At 40.0% G+C, this 16,355-nt stretch overlaps 1 protein-coding gene across 2 annotated transcripts in view; it reads left to right on the plus strand.

Moving 5' to 3' along the window:
• Nucleotides 1-16,355, plus strand: part of lrp2a (low density lipoprotein receptor-related protein 2a) — a 393,751-nt gene that overhangs the window by 103,575 nt on the left and 273,821 nt on the right. For both annotated transcript variants that reach the window (XM_059966386.1, XM_059966387.1), the window contains exons 13-18: nucleotides 1,203-1,340; nucleotides 7,162-7,365; nucleotides 9,310-9,502; nucleotides 9,622-9,747; nucleotides 14,340-14,470; nucleotides 14,632-14,769. In XM_059966386.1, coding sequence (XP_059822369.1) covers nucleotides 1,203-1,340; nucleotides 7,162-7,365; nucleotides 9,310-9,502; nucleotides 9,622-9,747; nucleotides 14,340-14,470; nucleotides 14,632-14,769 — 930 coding nt within the window. The remainder of the gene's footprint in view (nucleotides 1-1,202; nucleotides 1,341-7,161; nucleotides 7,366-9,309; nucleotides 9,503-9,621; nucleotides 9,748-14,339; nucleotides 14,471-14,631; nucleotides 14,770-16,355) is intronic.

A 16,355-nucleotide genomic window follows, 5' to 3' on the forward strand; every position in this document is an offset into this window, starting at 1 on the left:
CCAGGCAGCATCTATAGGAAGAGAAGCACTGTCGATGTTTCGGGCCGAGACCATTCGTCAGGACTCAAGTCCTGGCGAAGTGTCTCAGCCCAAAACATAGACAGAGCTTCTTTCTATAGGTGCTGCCTGGCCTGCTGTGTTCTACCAGCATTTTGTGTGTGTTGCTTGAAGTTCCAGCATCTGCAGATTTCATCGTTTTAGCTTTATATAAGTCACTGCTTTTCTTTTTTTCCCAGATGGAAGCCATTGAAAATAATTTAATTTGATTTATTGAGATACAGCTTTGCTATTCCAGTTTAAATTTCTGTTGTACCCATCCTTTGTATTTCTACTTGAGCATTCCATTTCAGGTTGCATCAGTCATCATCTCTTCTCCTACATAGTCTCTACTGTTTTCCATTCCAGTAGAGCTTCCCTGCAGTCTCTCTCTTTCTCACTCTCCTTTCCCTTTTTTTTTGTACCTGCCTAAAACATGCTGCCTCTTCTAGTTCTGACTGCTTCTCAGAAAGGTCAGATATAGGTTAATGTTTCTGAAATGTTAACGCTGTTTCTCTAATTATTTTCAGTTTATATTTGGTGCATACAACCATATGAAAAAAGCTGAAACAGTCTGTCCCAATCACAAGTGTCGATGGTGATTGTCCATCATGTCCAATAATGACAGGAAACTTGTGTGGGAGGGTTTTGAAGGTGGAAAAGTCATTGCAGTGGGGCAGTTCCACTCTCTCATCTCAGAAGTCCAGGTCTAGTGGTAGAAACAAGCATCACAAACTGGGGTCTTCCTGAGTTGCAGTGGATAACTGTGACATCTTCTGTACCTTGTCATGCCCTTTGCTTTCCACGGAGCATTGCAAGACCACCTTTCTGGCTGTTGTGTCTCACTGTAGACCTCATCCACTTGGTCTGTTGGAGCTGACTTTGCACTCTAGGGTAGGAGGCCGCTGGCTACCCTCAACTGATTTAGCCAATCTGTCGAAGCGGTGTACCAGGGTGTGGCCGTTGTCACATGCAAACAGCTACTGGGAGCCACAGGTGAGAGCTGAATGTCTGGTGGGGACCAGAAGTGAGAGAGCTGCCCCAGAATGGACATGACAGCCCCTTCACCAGAGGTGCTACCCCTCCCTGGACACCACAAGTGTGCTACAGTTAGGCATACAAAGTTAAATTAATACACCTGTTTTGTTCTTTATGGCTCATTATAGTGTGGAATCCATGTGATAATAATGCTGGATGTGAACATATATGCATTCTCAGTCATACAACAGACAATCAAGGCCTGGGCTACCGATGCAGATGCAGGCTGGGCTTTGATCTTCACCGCGATCAGAAACATTGCTATGGTAAGTGAATGATCTCAAGAATTCACTTTGTTTATCATTATCTAATGGTAATCTTCAAATATTGTGACTAAGTTAACCCACAACCTCTTTTTATCATTAATCTCCCCGTATTTAATAGTTTCAATGAAATCATCAATATTTTGCATAGTTGCAATCTCATGCCTTGAAGAGAATAATTAAGACAGTGTGGTAGACAGTGTACGTCATGGAAGACTACTCTGAACAAAAAAATCAGACTTGGGTTTAGTATCACCAGCAGTTGTCATGAAATTTGTTGTTATGTAGCAGCAGTGCAATGCAATACATAATAAAAAACTGTACATTACAATAATCATCGTCATCATTATGTGCCATGCTGTATGACATGGGTGATCATGGTCTTTCCATGAGCGTAACTGTTCTTGTCAAATTCTTCTACAGAAGTGGTTTGCCATTGCCTTCTGGGCATTGTCTTTACCAGCCATTATCAGTATCTGGATTGTCTGCCTGGCGTCAGAGGCCACATAACCAGGGCTTGTGTTATGCAGCAGCTGCTCATACAACTGTGTACCTTCTGCTTCACGTAACCCTGATCGAGGGTGGGGTGGTATCTAAGCAGGTGCTACACCTTCCCCAAGGGTGACCTGCAGGCTAGCGGAGGGAAGGAGCGGCTGACACCTCCTTTGGTAGAGGCATATCGCCAAACTGTCAACCAAAATTGCAATAAGAAGTATATATAAAGATAAATTAAATAAGTAGTGTAAAAAGAGAGGGGAAAATAACGAGGAAGTGTTCATGGGTTCAGTGTCCACTCAGAAATCTGATGGCAGAGGGGAAGAAGCTGTTCCTGAAATGTTGAGTGCGTGTCTTCAGGCTCCTGTACCTCCTCCTTCATGGTAACAATGAGAAGAGGGCATGTCCTGGGTAATGGGAGTCTTTAATGATGGATGCCACCTTTTTGAGGCACTGCCTTTTGAAGATGAGGAGGCTAGTACTCATGATGGAGTTGACTGAGTTTACAGCCTCCTGCGGCTTTTTCCGATCCTGTGCGTGGTCCCTCCATACCAGAGTGCTCTCCATGGTACCTCTGTAGAAATTTGCGAGTGTCATGCTTCAAAGCTTCAGAAACTTTTTCAATTGGCTGAAATACTTACACTTTTGTTGTATTATTTGATATTCAAACATACTTGTGTTGAAAGCAGTACAGTATCAGTTTATTACTTTATAATTTTTTTATTTTCCAGGTAATAATACTTTTTGTAATGCAGAACCTGTGCTCATTGTTGAGGATTCTTCTATAATAGATGAATTTTTAAGAAAATTGAATATCCCAAAATTAACAATAGAGTATAGTGTATTCCTAGATACACCTATTATGGAAACTGAAATAAAAGAGGCTACTTTTTCAATGAATTCCGGTAAAGCTCCTGGTCCGGATGGTTATACTGTCGAATTTTTAAAATCCTTTTCCTCTAAACTCTCTCCTTGGTTTTGTAAAATTTTTAAAGATGCGTTAACTATAGGTAAATTGTCACAATCTTTTTATGAAGCCTCTTTCTTTCATTCTTAAAAAAGATAAAGACCCCACTGAATGTGCATCCTATCGGCCTATATCCTTGCTGAATACGGACTCTTAAGATTTTTAGTAAAATTTTTGCCACTAGATTAGAAAATATATTACCTCAAGTTATTTCTGAAGATCAGACTGGATTTATTAAAAACTGCTATTCATCTTTTAACATTAGAAAATTAATTAATATTATTTATAATCCTTCACCCAAAATACCAGAATGTGTCATTTCCTTAGATACTGAAAAAGCATTTGATAGAGTTGAATGGCTATATTTATTTAATACGTTGCAGCATTTTAATTTTAGTTCAAAATTTATATAATAAATTAAGTTAATATACTATAACCCCTTGGCTTCGGTCTTTACCAATAATCAAAGATCTCCTTTTTTTCAGTTATTCCGTGGTACAAGGCAAGGCTGTCCTTTAAGTCCTTTACTATTTGACATTGTTTTGGAACCTTTAGCTATAGCCATTCGTGAATCACCTAATATTTTGGGTATTACTCGTGGGGAAGGGATGTATAAGTTATCATTATATGCTGATGATTTGTTACTGTACATATCCGACCCTGAGAGATCTATTCCTGCTATTTCGTCCTTGCTTGCTCAGTTTAGTAACTTTTCTGGTTACAAATTGAATTTTAATAAGAGCGAATTACTTTTATTAAATATGCAAGTTCCAATTTATAAACATTTACCATTTAAAGTTGTCACAGATTATTTTACTTATTTGGGTATTAAAATTACCAAAAAACATAAAGATTTATTTAAAGTTAATTTTTTACCTTTAATTGACCAAATTAAGCAACTTGTTACCAGGTGGTCTCCACTATCCTTGTCATTGGTTGGTCGAATTAATGCTATTAAGATGATGGTATTCCCCAAATTCTTATATTTATTTCAAGCATTACCAATTTTTATTCCTAAATCTTTTTTTGATATTATTGACTCCAAAATATCTTTCTATCTGTGGCAGAATAAAAATCCTAGACTAAGCAAAAAATATTTACAGAAGCCTAAGAAGGAGGGTGGTTTGGCTTTGCCAAACTTGAGATTTTACTATTGGGCAGTTAATATACGATATTTAATATTTTGGACGCAAGAATCGACTATAGCAGCTTGCCCACAATGGGTAAATTTGGAATGCAAATCTGTACAAGACTTTTCATTGTTTTCAATTTTAGGATTTTCACTTCCTTTTTCTTTGTCTAAATTGAATAAACAAGTAACTAATCCTATAGTTAAACATACATTGCGAATATGGTTTCAATTTCGTAAATTTTTTGGCTTGGATAAGTTTATCTTATCAAGCCCTATAATATCTAACTTTCTTTTTCAGCCCTCTTTTATGGATCAAGCCTTTGTTTTATGGAAAACAAAAGGTATAACATGTTTTCGTGATCTATTTTTAGATAATAGCTTTATGTTCTTTGAACAGCTATCTAATAAATATAATTTACCTAAAACTCATTTTTTTTAGATATTTGCAAGTTAGAACTTTTTTGAATAATGAATTACAGTCTTTTCCGAAATTATGTCCATTGGACATTACGGAAATTTTTTTAGCTCTGAATCCTTGTCAGAAGGGTTTAGTAGCCATCATTTATAATATGATCATGAAAATACAGCCAGAAGTATAGAAAAAATTAAGAAGGAATGGGAAAAAGAACTTCATTGTCTTATACCCACTGAGAAGTGGGAGAAAATTTTACAATTAGTCAATTCTTCTTCTATTTGTGCTGAACATACCCTAATACAATTTAAGGTTGTACATAGAGCTCATATGTCTAAGGATAAACTTGCTCGATTTTATTCTTATGTTAATCCAACCTGTGACAGATGTCATTCTGAAGTTGCTTCATTGACCCACATGTTTTGGTCTTGCCTTTGTTTGCAAAATTACTGGAAAGATATTTTCGGTATTATTTCAACAGTTCTGAATATCAATTTCCAACCGCATCCTATTACTGCAATTTTCGGTTTACCAATGGCTGATAATAGTCGTTTATCCCTCTCAGTTCGACGGATGATTGCATTTGTTACATTAATGGCTAGAAGATCTATTCTATTGAATTGGAAAGAAATTAATCCTCCGACTATATTTCAGTGGTTTTCTCAAACTATCTCTTGTTTGAGCTTAGAAAAAATTAGAAGTGTTGTCTTTGATCCTTCACTTAAATTTGAAGAAACTTGGAGACCATTTATTCAACATTTTCAAATGAGTTAAATTGTCTTTTCCTAAACCTAACTTCTATTATCATTAATTATTTGGATGGAGGTATGGAGTTATTGGCACTACTGTATATATTTGACATAATGCAATAGCCCATGTTGTTTAGTTCTTGTTTCTCTTTTTTTTGGTTTTTTTTTTACTACTTTTGTTCGTAATTACCATGGGTTTGGGAGGTTATTATATATTGATTATCATCTATTTGAATGTTTATTTAAACTATTAACTATGTACTCTCAAACTCTCTGTATTCATGTTTCATTTGTTTAAAAATTAATAAAAAGATTTAAAAAGAAAAAGAAAGAAAGAAAGAAATAAAAGAACCTGTGCTCATTATAAACTATAGAATAATAGACTATCGATGCTGTGATACATCCTAGGTCAACCTGCAGAGTGGGGTGGCAGCAGAGGCAGATACTTTAGGGATATTTAAGATGCTCTTAGATAGGCAATGGATGAAAGACAAATGGAGGTCCAGGTGGGAGTGAAGGGTTATGTTGCTTAGCAGATTACTGTGGGCTGAAGGGCAGTACTGTGTTCAAAGTACATTTATTATCAAAGTATGTATACATTATACAACTTTGAGGTTTGTCTCCAAACAGGCAGCCATGAAACAAAAAAATCCAATGAGAAAAAGAGAACCGTCAAACACCCAGTGAGCAGAAAAAAAAGTATGGTCATGCAAACAATAAATGCAAATGAATAGTGTTCTGAGCTGAAGTCCACAAAGCGAGTTTGTCCATTGACCCGTAGTTCAGTGCAGAGTGAAGCAGCGAGCTGAACTGGCTCTTCCCACACCTCAAGCCCCGACACCCTGATATTTTCAATCTGTCCCAGGGCCCAAATCATCTAAGCATCAGATTCAGTCACCTCGATACGCTCTGGCACCTGCAGCTCACCACTTCGATTTGGCCTGTACCCGACCTTTCCGATTTGGCATGGCACTTAAATCAATTGAACCTCAGGTCTCTCTTGCTCTTGGCGACGGGCTTTCTGCTTGATGTTCTATTTCTGGTCAATGTGGACTTGGCATTTAGTAGAGAATTTATGACTTTAAGTGAAAACAGGCAGCTCCGCCCGGGTTACAACAGAGTCCTGTTTCTGTATGGTGTTGATAAATCTGAATGGTCTGTAAGTGGGGGTATAAAATGGTGTGTCGGTGAGGGTGACAGAAACAGCTGTGATGGGAGAGTGAGTAGGCATGGGAAGGGTTGCTGCTAGGTGTCCTTACTGCGTCAATGAGTGAGCAAGAGTGTCTTCTCTACTAAGCCTGACCCAACCTATTATTGCAGCTTGGTGGTAGAGTTTCTGTCAGTGGGGAGAGAAGGGATGCACTAACACCCCATTCTCACCTGGTAGAAGTTGCCTCAGTCGTGATGCAGGCAGCAAGTCCATCCACATCTACCCCACCACTCTCTCAGATTCTTGTTTATACGTACAGGGTGTGCATAAATTGGGTGTTTGTAACCTGAGGCAAATAGGCCTTAACCTTATCAGATTATTTCTTCCTCAGTGAGTCTAAATTGATTTCCCCTTCGTGTTTCTAATAAATGTAAATTGTAAACGAATCCAATTCTCACGTTCTGCAATATGGAGTCCACACCCAGTATTAGTTTATGCTTTATCACTGTGGATACAATAATCAGTAAGTCAATGCAAGACTTCAGCATGAATCAAGCCATTTACTGATAAATAATATGTCGAGCTTGCTCCTTAAGAGAAGGGCCCTCTATATTTAATAAAGTCTTAATGGCTCTGTGTCTTCAATTTTTCCTCTTCCTTAATGGCTGTTCTTCCTACTATCTCCATCTCTCCTCTTTCCTCAACTTCCTCTTCAATTTCCACTCCTTTCCTTCCTAACTTCTCCACATCCTGTCCACTTCTCCCTTTGTCCCTATCCCTTCATCACCACCTTTTCACTGCATTGGTCTCCTCAGTCCTCTGTACTTAGCCCAGTGTGACCTGAGTGCGCACCTTTATTCTGATTCCCCTGTGTCAAATAGAAAAGTATTCTGAATGTTATATGTTTTCTCTTCTGCAGTCGCGACCCAGTTCCTCCTATTTTCATCCCAGTTGGCTGTTCGTGGAATCCCTTTCAACGTCTCCACGCAGGAAGATGTCATTCTGCCTGTGACAAGAAACCCCTCGTACTTTGTAGGAATTGATTTTGATGCAGCGGAACGGACTATCTTTTTCTCTGATACAAAGAATGATCTGATTTGTAAACAGAAAATAGATGGAACAGGTAGTGACCAAATTCAAAAAATGATTAACTTTCCTCAGCCATTTTATTTCTTCATTGTTCAAATGAAGGTTCTAGCTCTTTACAAACCATGAATATCTCTGATCTTTTGATATTTAATAAGGTAACCTCCATATTAATGTTGTAGCAACACACAGAAAATGCTGGAGGAACTCAGCAGGCCAGGCAGCATCCATGGAAAAGAGTACAGTCGATGTTTTGGGCAGAGACCCTTCATCAGGATGCAGCAGATTCCCGAAACATTGACTGTACTTTTTAAACATAGATGCTGCCTGGCCTGCTGAGTTCCTCCAACATTTTGCGTGTGTGTTGCTTGGATTTTCAGCAGCTGCAGATTTTCTCTTGTTTGTGATATAAATGTTGTATTTATTATTCATAATTACTGCTCAGATTACTTCAGAATTACTTAACATCACTGCACCACAAACAATAAAACGGCACCACAGTAACGTAATGTATAGCATGACACTACCTAACTAGTCATTGGGTGCATTTTAGTCAGGAATATATAGATTTATGATTAGCCAGGACATCACAGGGTATGGGGAGAAAGCAGAGGAGTGGGGATGACTGGAAGAATTGGATCAGCCCATGATTGGTGGAGCAGACTTGATGGGCTGAATGGCCTACTTCAGCTCCTGTATCTTATGGTCTTATTTGTAGTTTGGTATTCGGTGTTCAATACCAGTACCATATGTAAGGAGCTTTACGTTCTCTCTTTATGACCGTGGCCCCATAGTCCAAAGTTGTTTCTCTTAAATAAATAGATAAAATAAAAGATTTCTCTAAATAAATAAAAGAATAATATTCAAGATTTCTCCCCGTGAACCAAGTGGGTTTCCATCGGGTGCTCCTGTTTCCTCTGAAAGTCCAAAGATATACTGGTTAGTAAGCTAATCGATCATTGTAATGTCTTGTGGCTCAGCTAGTGTTAAATACATGGGTTGGTGGGCGGTGTGGCTTGTTGGGCCTGAAAGGCCTATTCCATGCTGCATCCCTGAAATAAAAAATATTAAAGATCTCTCCCCATGATTCTCCCCGGGTTTTCTCTGGGTACTCCGGTTTCTTCCCACAGTTGAAAGTCTTCCCAGTTAGTATGTTAATTGGTGGTGATGAATTGTCCTGTAATTAGGCTGGTGTCAAATTGGTGGGTTGCTGGGTGTTGCAGCTCATTGGGCCAGAAGGGTGTGTTCCATGAGATATCTCTAGATAAATAAATGAACAGCCTTAATTAAAGTTTCACTTTACAGATATTTAATCAAGTACATCAGTCTATTTAGATTCTTTTACATTCTGCCACATCCATAAGAAGATGCAATGTGGAGCAGGCCCTTCCGGCCTAATAAGGCAGCTCTACCCACCTATTTAACAGTAGGCTAATCACCAGGCAACTTACAATGACCAATGACCACTTTAATCACTTTCCTGTTGTTCCCTTGGAGCTGTAGTTACGGATAGAAACTTAATTTGAAGTAAAATTTGTACAATTTAGAAGTCTGCTTTGTCTCTCTAGTAAGGCAGTGTTTCAGCTTCTTCAGCTACTGTGATTTGCTTTCCTATGTACAGTCAAGTAGTACTGGGATTAGAACTGAGCTAAAATGAAAAATTAATACAGGAGTACATTCTTTCATCGCTCAATTTATTTCTTTATACCACGATGATGTGCGTATTGAGTGACATTGTGAAACCAAATAGCCACAGGGTTGACATTCACCAATGTGTTCTGGATTTGAATTTGCCTCTTGCTTTTTTGTTCACTATTATTCTCTTTCTGAACAGATTCTGTATGAAATTAAAAAAGAACTGTATTTCCTGTTATCTTCCTGTTAATTATCAGCTAAGAGCTTGAAACAGAATTCTGCAGTAACTAATGAGCAAACTTCAGTTTTAAAATCAGCAGTGCTTAGATTTCTGTCTGATATGTAGGTCGGGAGGTTCTCGCTGCCAATAGAGTGGAAGGAGTAGAAGATCTGGCTTTTGACTGGATTTCGAGGAATCTTTATTGGACTGATACACGCTATAGCAGCATATCTGTCCTGCGACTGGCTGATAAATCCAGGAGAGTGATTGCTGACAACCTGAACAATCCTAGATCTATTGTTGTGCATCCATTGTTGGGGTAAATTGAAAGAAAACATCAGTATTTGTAGTTTTTGTCACTTTAAATATTATGGATCAAACTCTTGGAAATTCATGTAGATGTAACAGGAACATTGCCATTGTTTAATTTACTTGCAGATACATCTTCTGGACAGACTGGTACCGGCCTGCAAAAGTCATGAGAGCCTGGGCTGATGGATCAAATGCAGAGCCACTAATTAACACAACACTAGGCTGGCCGAATGGTCTTACCATTGATTGGAGGTAAGTCAAGTTGATAACTTGAGGGGTGATATTTCAGCGGTTAGAATCATACCATAAGACCAAACATATCAAGTTAAGTTTATTGCCAATTAACTATATACAAGTATACTGTTCTCACTGGGTCTCAACACCTCCCTCTGCAATTGGATCCCGGACTTCTTAACAGTCAAGACCACAGTCAATCCGTGTGGGCATTAGTGTCTCTTGTCCCATTATGCTGAGCACTGGCTGTGTGCTCAGCCTGCTGCGGTTCACACTGCTACGCCCGACTGTGTGGCAGGATCTAGCTCAAACCGTGCTATCAAGTTTGCATTTAGCAAAAACAATGACAAGACAGAGTAAGAGAGGAAGTGGAGCAGGTGGTGGATTGGTGTGAGAAGAGCAACATAAGCCTGAATGTGGAAAAGACCAAGGAAATCATTATGGACTTTAGGAAGGTGCAAACAAACTATTCCCCTTTGGGAGTGCATGGCTCCTCCATAGAGAGAGTTATGTGCACCAAGTTCCTGAAAGTTCACATCACTGATGACCTCACCTAGTCTCTTAATATCAGCGCCCTGAACAAGAAGGCACAGCAGTGTTCCATTTTCTCAGAAGACTGAGGCAAGCAAGGCTAGCCCCCCACCCCCATCTGAACTGTTTTACAGGAGCACCATTGAGAGCGTCCTGACAAATTGCATCTCCATCTGGTTCGGGAGCAGTCGAGCATCAGACTAGAAGTCCCCACAAGGGACTGTGAGAAGAGCTGAGAGGACCATATGGGTCTCCCTACCATCTACTGAGGACATTTATCAGGAGTTCTGCGTATGCAGGGCCCTTGGTATTATCAAGGATCCCTCCCATCCATCCCGCATCCTCTTTGACTTTCTACCATCAGGGCAGGAGACTCCGATGCATAAAGGCAAGAATGGTCAGGATGAGAAACAGTTTCTTCCCCTGGGCCATTAGGCTTCTGAACTCCCGGCTGCATCTTAGTCGATGTGCCACTGGTTAATCTGTTCTGTACCTTGCAATATTTAATATTAGTGGACTTTAGTTTGTTGTTTATGTGTGATTCATCTGTAGGTTTTATCTTTACCTTCATAAGTTATTGTGTGTTATGGGTTCTGGTTCAAAGAAATGTTGTCTCATTTCTATGTGCATTATATACGTGTATTTAGTTAAATAACAATAAACCTCACTTGACTCTTGACCACCAAATGAGACGATGTTTCTCCGAACTAGGGTGTAAAGCACGGTAGCACACGTAACACACAATCACTTTGGAAAGCAAGAATTAAATCTACAAATGAATTACACATAGATAAGCCAAGTGCATAAGTATATACTGTAGGGTACGGTACAGATTATCTGGTGACACTTTGAATTCAATGCAACAGGGAGATCAGAAGGCCAGTGGCCTGGGGGAAGAAACTGTTTTCCATCCTGGCCATTCTTATTTTTATGCAGCGGAGTTCCCTGCCTGATGGTAGATGGTCAAAGAGGATACTGGATGGGTGGGAGGGATCCTTAATAATACTGAGGTCCCTGCATATGCAGAATTCCTGATAAATGTCCCCGATGGATGGTAGGGAGATTCCTGTGGTCCTCTCAGCTCTTCTCACAGTCCTCTGTAGGGACTTCTGGTCGGAAGCTCCACTGCTCCCGAACCAGATGGAGATGCAACTTGTCAGGACGCTCTCAATGGTGCTCCTGTAAAACACATTTAAGATGGGTGGATGTGGGGGGAGCATTGCTTGCCTCGATTTCCTCAGGAAGTGGAGGTGCTGTTCTGCCTTCTTGTTCAGAGAGGTGATATTGAACAGGTGATGTCACTGACCGTTTTCCTCCATTTTCTAATTTGAACAAATAACTTGAACTTATACAAATATTTTTGTAATCAAACACCATGAAAGTAAGCCCCTTGGCCCACCATATCTTTGCTGACGTTATCTTCCTGAAGCGACTGGTTTTAAGGCACCGGTAAACCACATTTGGCCCTTCATTTGTCAGTAGAAACAGTTCAAACGGGATTAGTAGCTATGGCATTGAGAGCGTTTAATAAGTAGTGGGAGCTTATCCTCACTAACACCGCTGGTTATAACAACATTAAGTAACCAGGCAGTTGGGGCTTGTCAGCTGTGGTTAGCAGTTTACTGAGGAGAGGGAAAACTCTGATCTCATACTCTGCTGCCTTGTGGCTATACCCACTCATGAAGAAGGTTTTGGGAGTAAACCCCAAGAGGAAAAATCCAGAGCTGGAGTCCCTGAGGCAGACCAACATTGAATTCCATGATGGCTGGCAACTTCTGCGACCTCACTAATGCCAAACTGTATTGGTCTCCAAGTGTTCCTTTGGATTCATCAGCTGCATGGAAAGGAAGAGCTTGCTCGCTATATCATACAGCCCTGGTTTGTGTATTCTGTCGACAGCTGGGAAGCAACCTCCATCGTTGTCTCTGACCAACAGAGGGCCTGATTAGTCACCCATTTATGCTTTTCCTACACTAATCTGATTGGCCAAGAATATTTAAAGTGATTTAGCCCATCACCTTGCATGTCTTTGCGATGTGGAAGAAAACTGGACCAGTGTGGGAAGGTTCCAGAGCATCCGGAAAAAACCCATGCCATCACAGTGGAAATGTGCAACTTTCACACAATAACATCAGGTATTGAATCCTGATCATTGAAACTCTGAGGCAGCAGCTCTATTAGCTACACTAGTACGCTGCCTAATTGACGAGGCCCTTTCCAATTCCCATTCCCAATCCCGTTCGAATAAGTCCATCCATGCCTCCCCTTGTGCCAAGGTGAGGCCACACTCCAGTGGAGGAGCATTATATTCCTTTTCACCTTATATTCCATCTGGGTAGCCTCCAGTCTGATTTTCTGGTTTAAAAAAAACTGTTCTCCCCATCCTCTTCCCCTCTTCTTCTATTCCCCACTTTGGTCTCTTACCTCCTCTCACCTGCCTATCACCTCCCTTCTGCTTCCCTTTCTCCTATGGCCCACTCTCCTCTCCTATCAGATCCCTTCCTCTCCAGCTCTTTAGCTTTCCCACCTACCTCACTTCACCTATCACCTTTTTAGCTATCCTCCTGCCCTTCTCCCTTCCATTCATGTCCTGAAGAAAGGTCTGGGCCTGAAATTTCGACTCTTTGTCCATTTCCATTGTTGCTGTCTGACCTGCTGAGTTCCTTCAGAATTTTGTGTGTGTTGTTCTGGATTTCCAGCATCTGCAGGCTTTCTAGTGCTTTTGATGAGGCCCCTGTTGTCAAGACAGTCCTGACGTATGCAACCATAGCCCTGTCCTCTCAGAGACATTGTAATGCAAAAATCCTCTGTTCTCATGTCAACCTGCAACAACACTCATGCTTCGTCCACACAAGACTGGACACATCCATAACCGAAGGTTTTTCTCCTCAATTTGACCCTCCGTCCACCCTGAAATGGCGTTTTCCTCCCCCAAAAACAGAGCTTTTCTAAAATGCCCTCCAGAGTGTGTAAATTTGAAAACGCCGCTTGGGTAGAGTAGTGTGGACGGGGTAACTGGAGATTTCTAGAAACGCTGTCATGACATGCTGGAACAGATGGTGGCAGCAGCGCAGCATTTCATTGTTTTCTTAAACACAACCCCCACACAACCTAACAATCTCAGAACAGCCGGCAAAGAGACTGAAGCCAGAAGGGTTAGAAATGTACTCAACAAATACTTTGACCCATAACTACTGAATAAATAAGTATACTCACTTTGCCCTGTTTTCCGTCCTTGCTTGTATAAAGGTGGTTTACCTATTTATGCAAGTACTTCTCTGACAATAGATGTGTAACAGCCTGCTGTGACATTGTATGGAAATATAAGATAACACTGATGCAGTCAGGTTTTACACATTTAACAAGGTGCTTTATTAATGCAACAGAGTAGTCAGTTTTTCAATGTTTGTCTTCAGCTATGTCATACTGTCTGTGAACTCCCTATTGGTTGCCTCCATACACTCCAGTATTTGTTTTTTTTAATTTTAAGTCCTCCTGTGTGAGAGCCAACAGCTGTCTGTCATTTGGCAATTTCCTTTTAAGGTTTTCTAGTCTGTAACTGCACAAACGCGTACTTTCACAGCAAAATTCGACACCAAACATGTAGCTTGTTTTCTCTAGATGTGTCCTGCATATGCCCAGTAGGAGGAGATTTGCCCAAATACCCGTTTTAATGTGGATGGAGGTATTTTCAAAAACACTGTGGACGCCTATTGTTCTTACGCGAAACCGGCATTTTCAAAATTATCCGGTCTAGTGTGGACTGTCTTTGTGTAGAAGCTGCCTGACCTGCTGAATGTTTTCAGCATTTTCTACTTTTATTTCAGTTCTCCAGTGTGTTTTTAATTGCCTTGGTTCTCAGCCATCCCATTACACCCAGGTCTACTGCCATGCGGTTATTTTCTGGGCTTTGATATTATCATCCTTCTTTGCACCAGACTCATGTACTTTTAAGAGAGTAAGCAGTTAACCAGATTAATAGAACATTGAATTTATTCTTAGGGGCATGTTCTGTACATTGCTTTATTTAGTTATTTAATTTCACTTTGAAATTTGTTAAACATTTTCTGTTTTTCTAGTAATTTACGTCTCTATTGGGTGGATGCCTTTTTTGACAAAATTGAGCACTGTTCTCTCAGTGGTTCAGACAGACAGACCCTCAGTCGAATTAGCCAGATGTCACACCCTTTTGGGCTTACAGTATTTGGCGGTAAGTTATTCTTCTGTAAAAGTATTAGTCCTTTTACTTAATGACATATCTTAATGGAATAAATCCTAAGATTTTTACAGTATAAAGTCATGTTTGTTTCATGCAGGACAAAACTCATTGAACAGTTTAAGTTTAACCAGTTTCTTCAACTTTTCTTACAGATTATGCATATTTTACGGACTGGAGGTTGAAGGGAATTGTCCGTGTGCAGAAAGTAGATGGTGGAGGGATGACTATTATCAGAAGTGGCATTGACAACATTATGCATGTAAAATCCTTTGATGCTTCTATCCAGACTGGTAGGTGTGAATATACAGATTATATTAATTTTATGTATCTGAAGAAGTCTGTTAGATTCAAATTTGGAATTATGCAAATGAGAAGAATTTGAATAATAATGAGAAGAAAATGAATGTTCTCTGCAATGTGCAGGGCACAAAATTTTTTACACCTTGGTTTGCCAGTACAAAAATGGCAGAAGGTGGTTAAGAAGGCATATGGTATATTGGCCTTCATCAGTCGTGGAATTGAATCTAGGAGCTGAGAGGTAATGTTGCAGCTTTATAGGACCTCACTTGGACTACTGTGCTCAGTTCTGGTCGCCTCACTACAGGAAGGAAGTGGAAAGCATAGAAAGGGTGCAGAGGTGACTTACAAGGATATTGCCTGGATTGGGGAGCATGCCTTATGAGGATAGGATGAGTGAACTCGGCCTTTTCTCCTTGGAGTGAAGGAGGATGAGAGGTGACCTGATAGAGGTGTATAAGATGATGAGAGGCATTGATGCCACAAGAGGGGACAGGTTTAAGGTGCTTGGCAGTAGGTACAGAGGAGATGTCAGGGGTAAGTGTTTTACTCAGAGAGTGGTGAGTGCGTGGAATGGGCTGCCAGCAACGGTTGAGGAGGCGGATACGATAGGGTCTTTTAAGAGACCTTTAGATAGGTACATGGAGCTTAGAGAAATAGAAGGCTATAGGTAAGGCTAGTAATTTCTAAGGTAGGGACATGTTCGGCACAACTTTGTGGGCCGAAGGGCCTGTATTGTGCTGTAGGTTTTCTGCGTTTCTATGAAAAACCAATTTTCCCATAAGTGAAATGTGCAATAAATTAATAATCAAATTTAGCTGAATGACTTGCTCTGGATAAAATCTGTTGTTGTATATTTAATATTTCAGTAATATTGTAAATATATTGCTTGATTAAGCATTCTTTGTTGTTTACATAATGCATTGTAAGTTATAAATAGAAATATGTAAATGGTACAAGTCATTATGCCACTACACTTATGGACACGCCTCACTTAAAGTGAAAAAACTAAGTTAGACTCACATTACCAGTTCCATGTCTATTCTTTAATTGATTTAGTGTTTTGAAGTTACAAAACATATCATCTGTGACCTTTCAAAAGATCAGAAGTGCTGTCATGTCTGAGTTGGCAACTGCAAATTTAGCATTTGTATTGTCCTTTTGATGTTGAAGCCTCAGGTAATCTAGAAGCACCCCAGCAGGTGTCAACTAGGCACCTCCTGGGTTAGAGAAGCTTTATTGTAAAGAAATCTGACTTCTGCATAAATCTTTAGTTCTGCTTTTCAAGATAGCAGTAATAACAAGATCTTTAATTACGTTCATTAACAGTGAGATACAACGTCTGTTGCATTAGTTTAATTGTGGATAGGTGTAGGGTGAATAGTCTATAAAATTAAAGAATTATGTTAGATGTATGCAGTGATACTGTTGTCCTGTGAACAAAGTCACCAGGACACAGCGTGTACATATGAATTAGTATCTTTATTCGACAAAATGAGATACAGCTGGCATCATATTGAGACCAACTTCTCTCTCACTGAGGGTGAGATGCCCCATTTTATTAGGTAACAGGACATAC

Source organism: Hypanus sabinus, chromosome 4, assembly GCF_030144855.1.
Source record: "Hypanus sabinus isolate sHypSab1 chromosome 4, sHypSab1.hap1, whole genome shotgun sequence".
In the NCBI taxonomy this organism is placed as follows: Eukaryota; Metazoa; Chordata; class Chondrichthyes; order Myliobatiformes; family Dasyatidae; genus Hypanus; species Hypanus sabinus.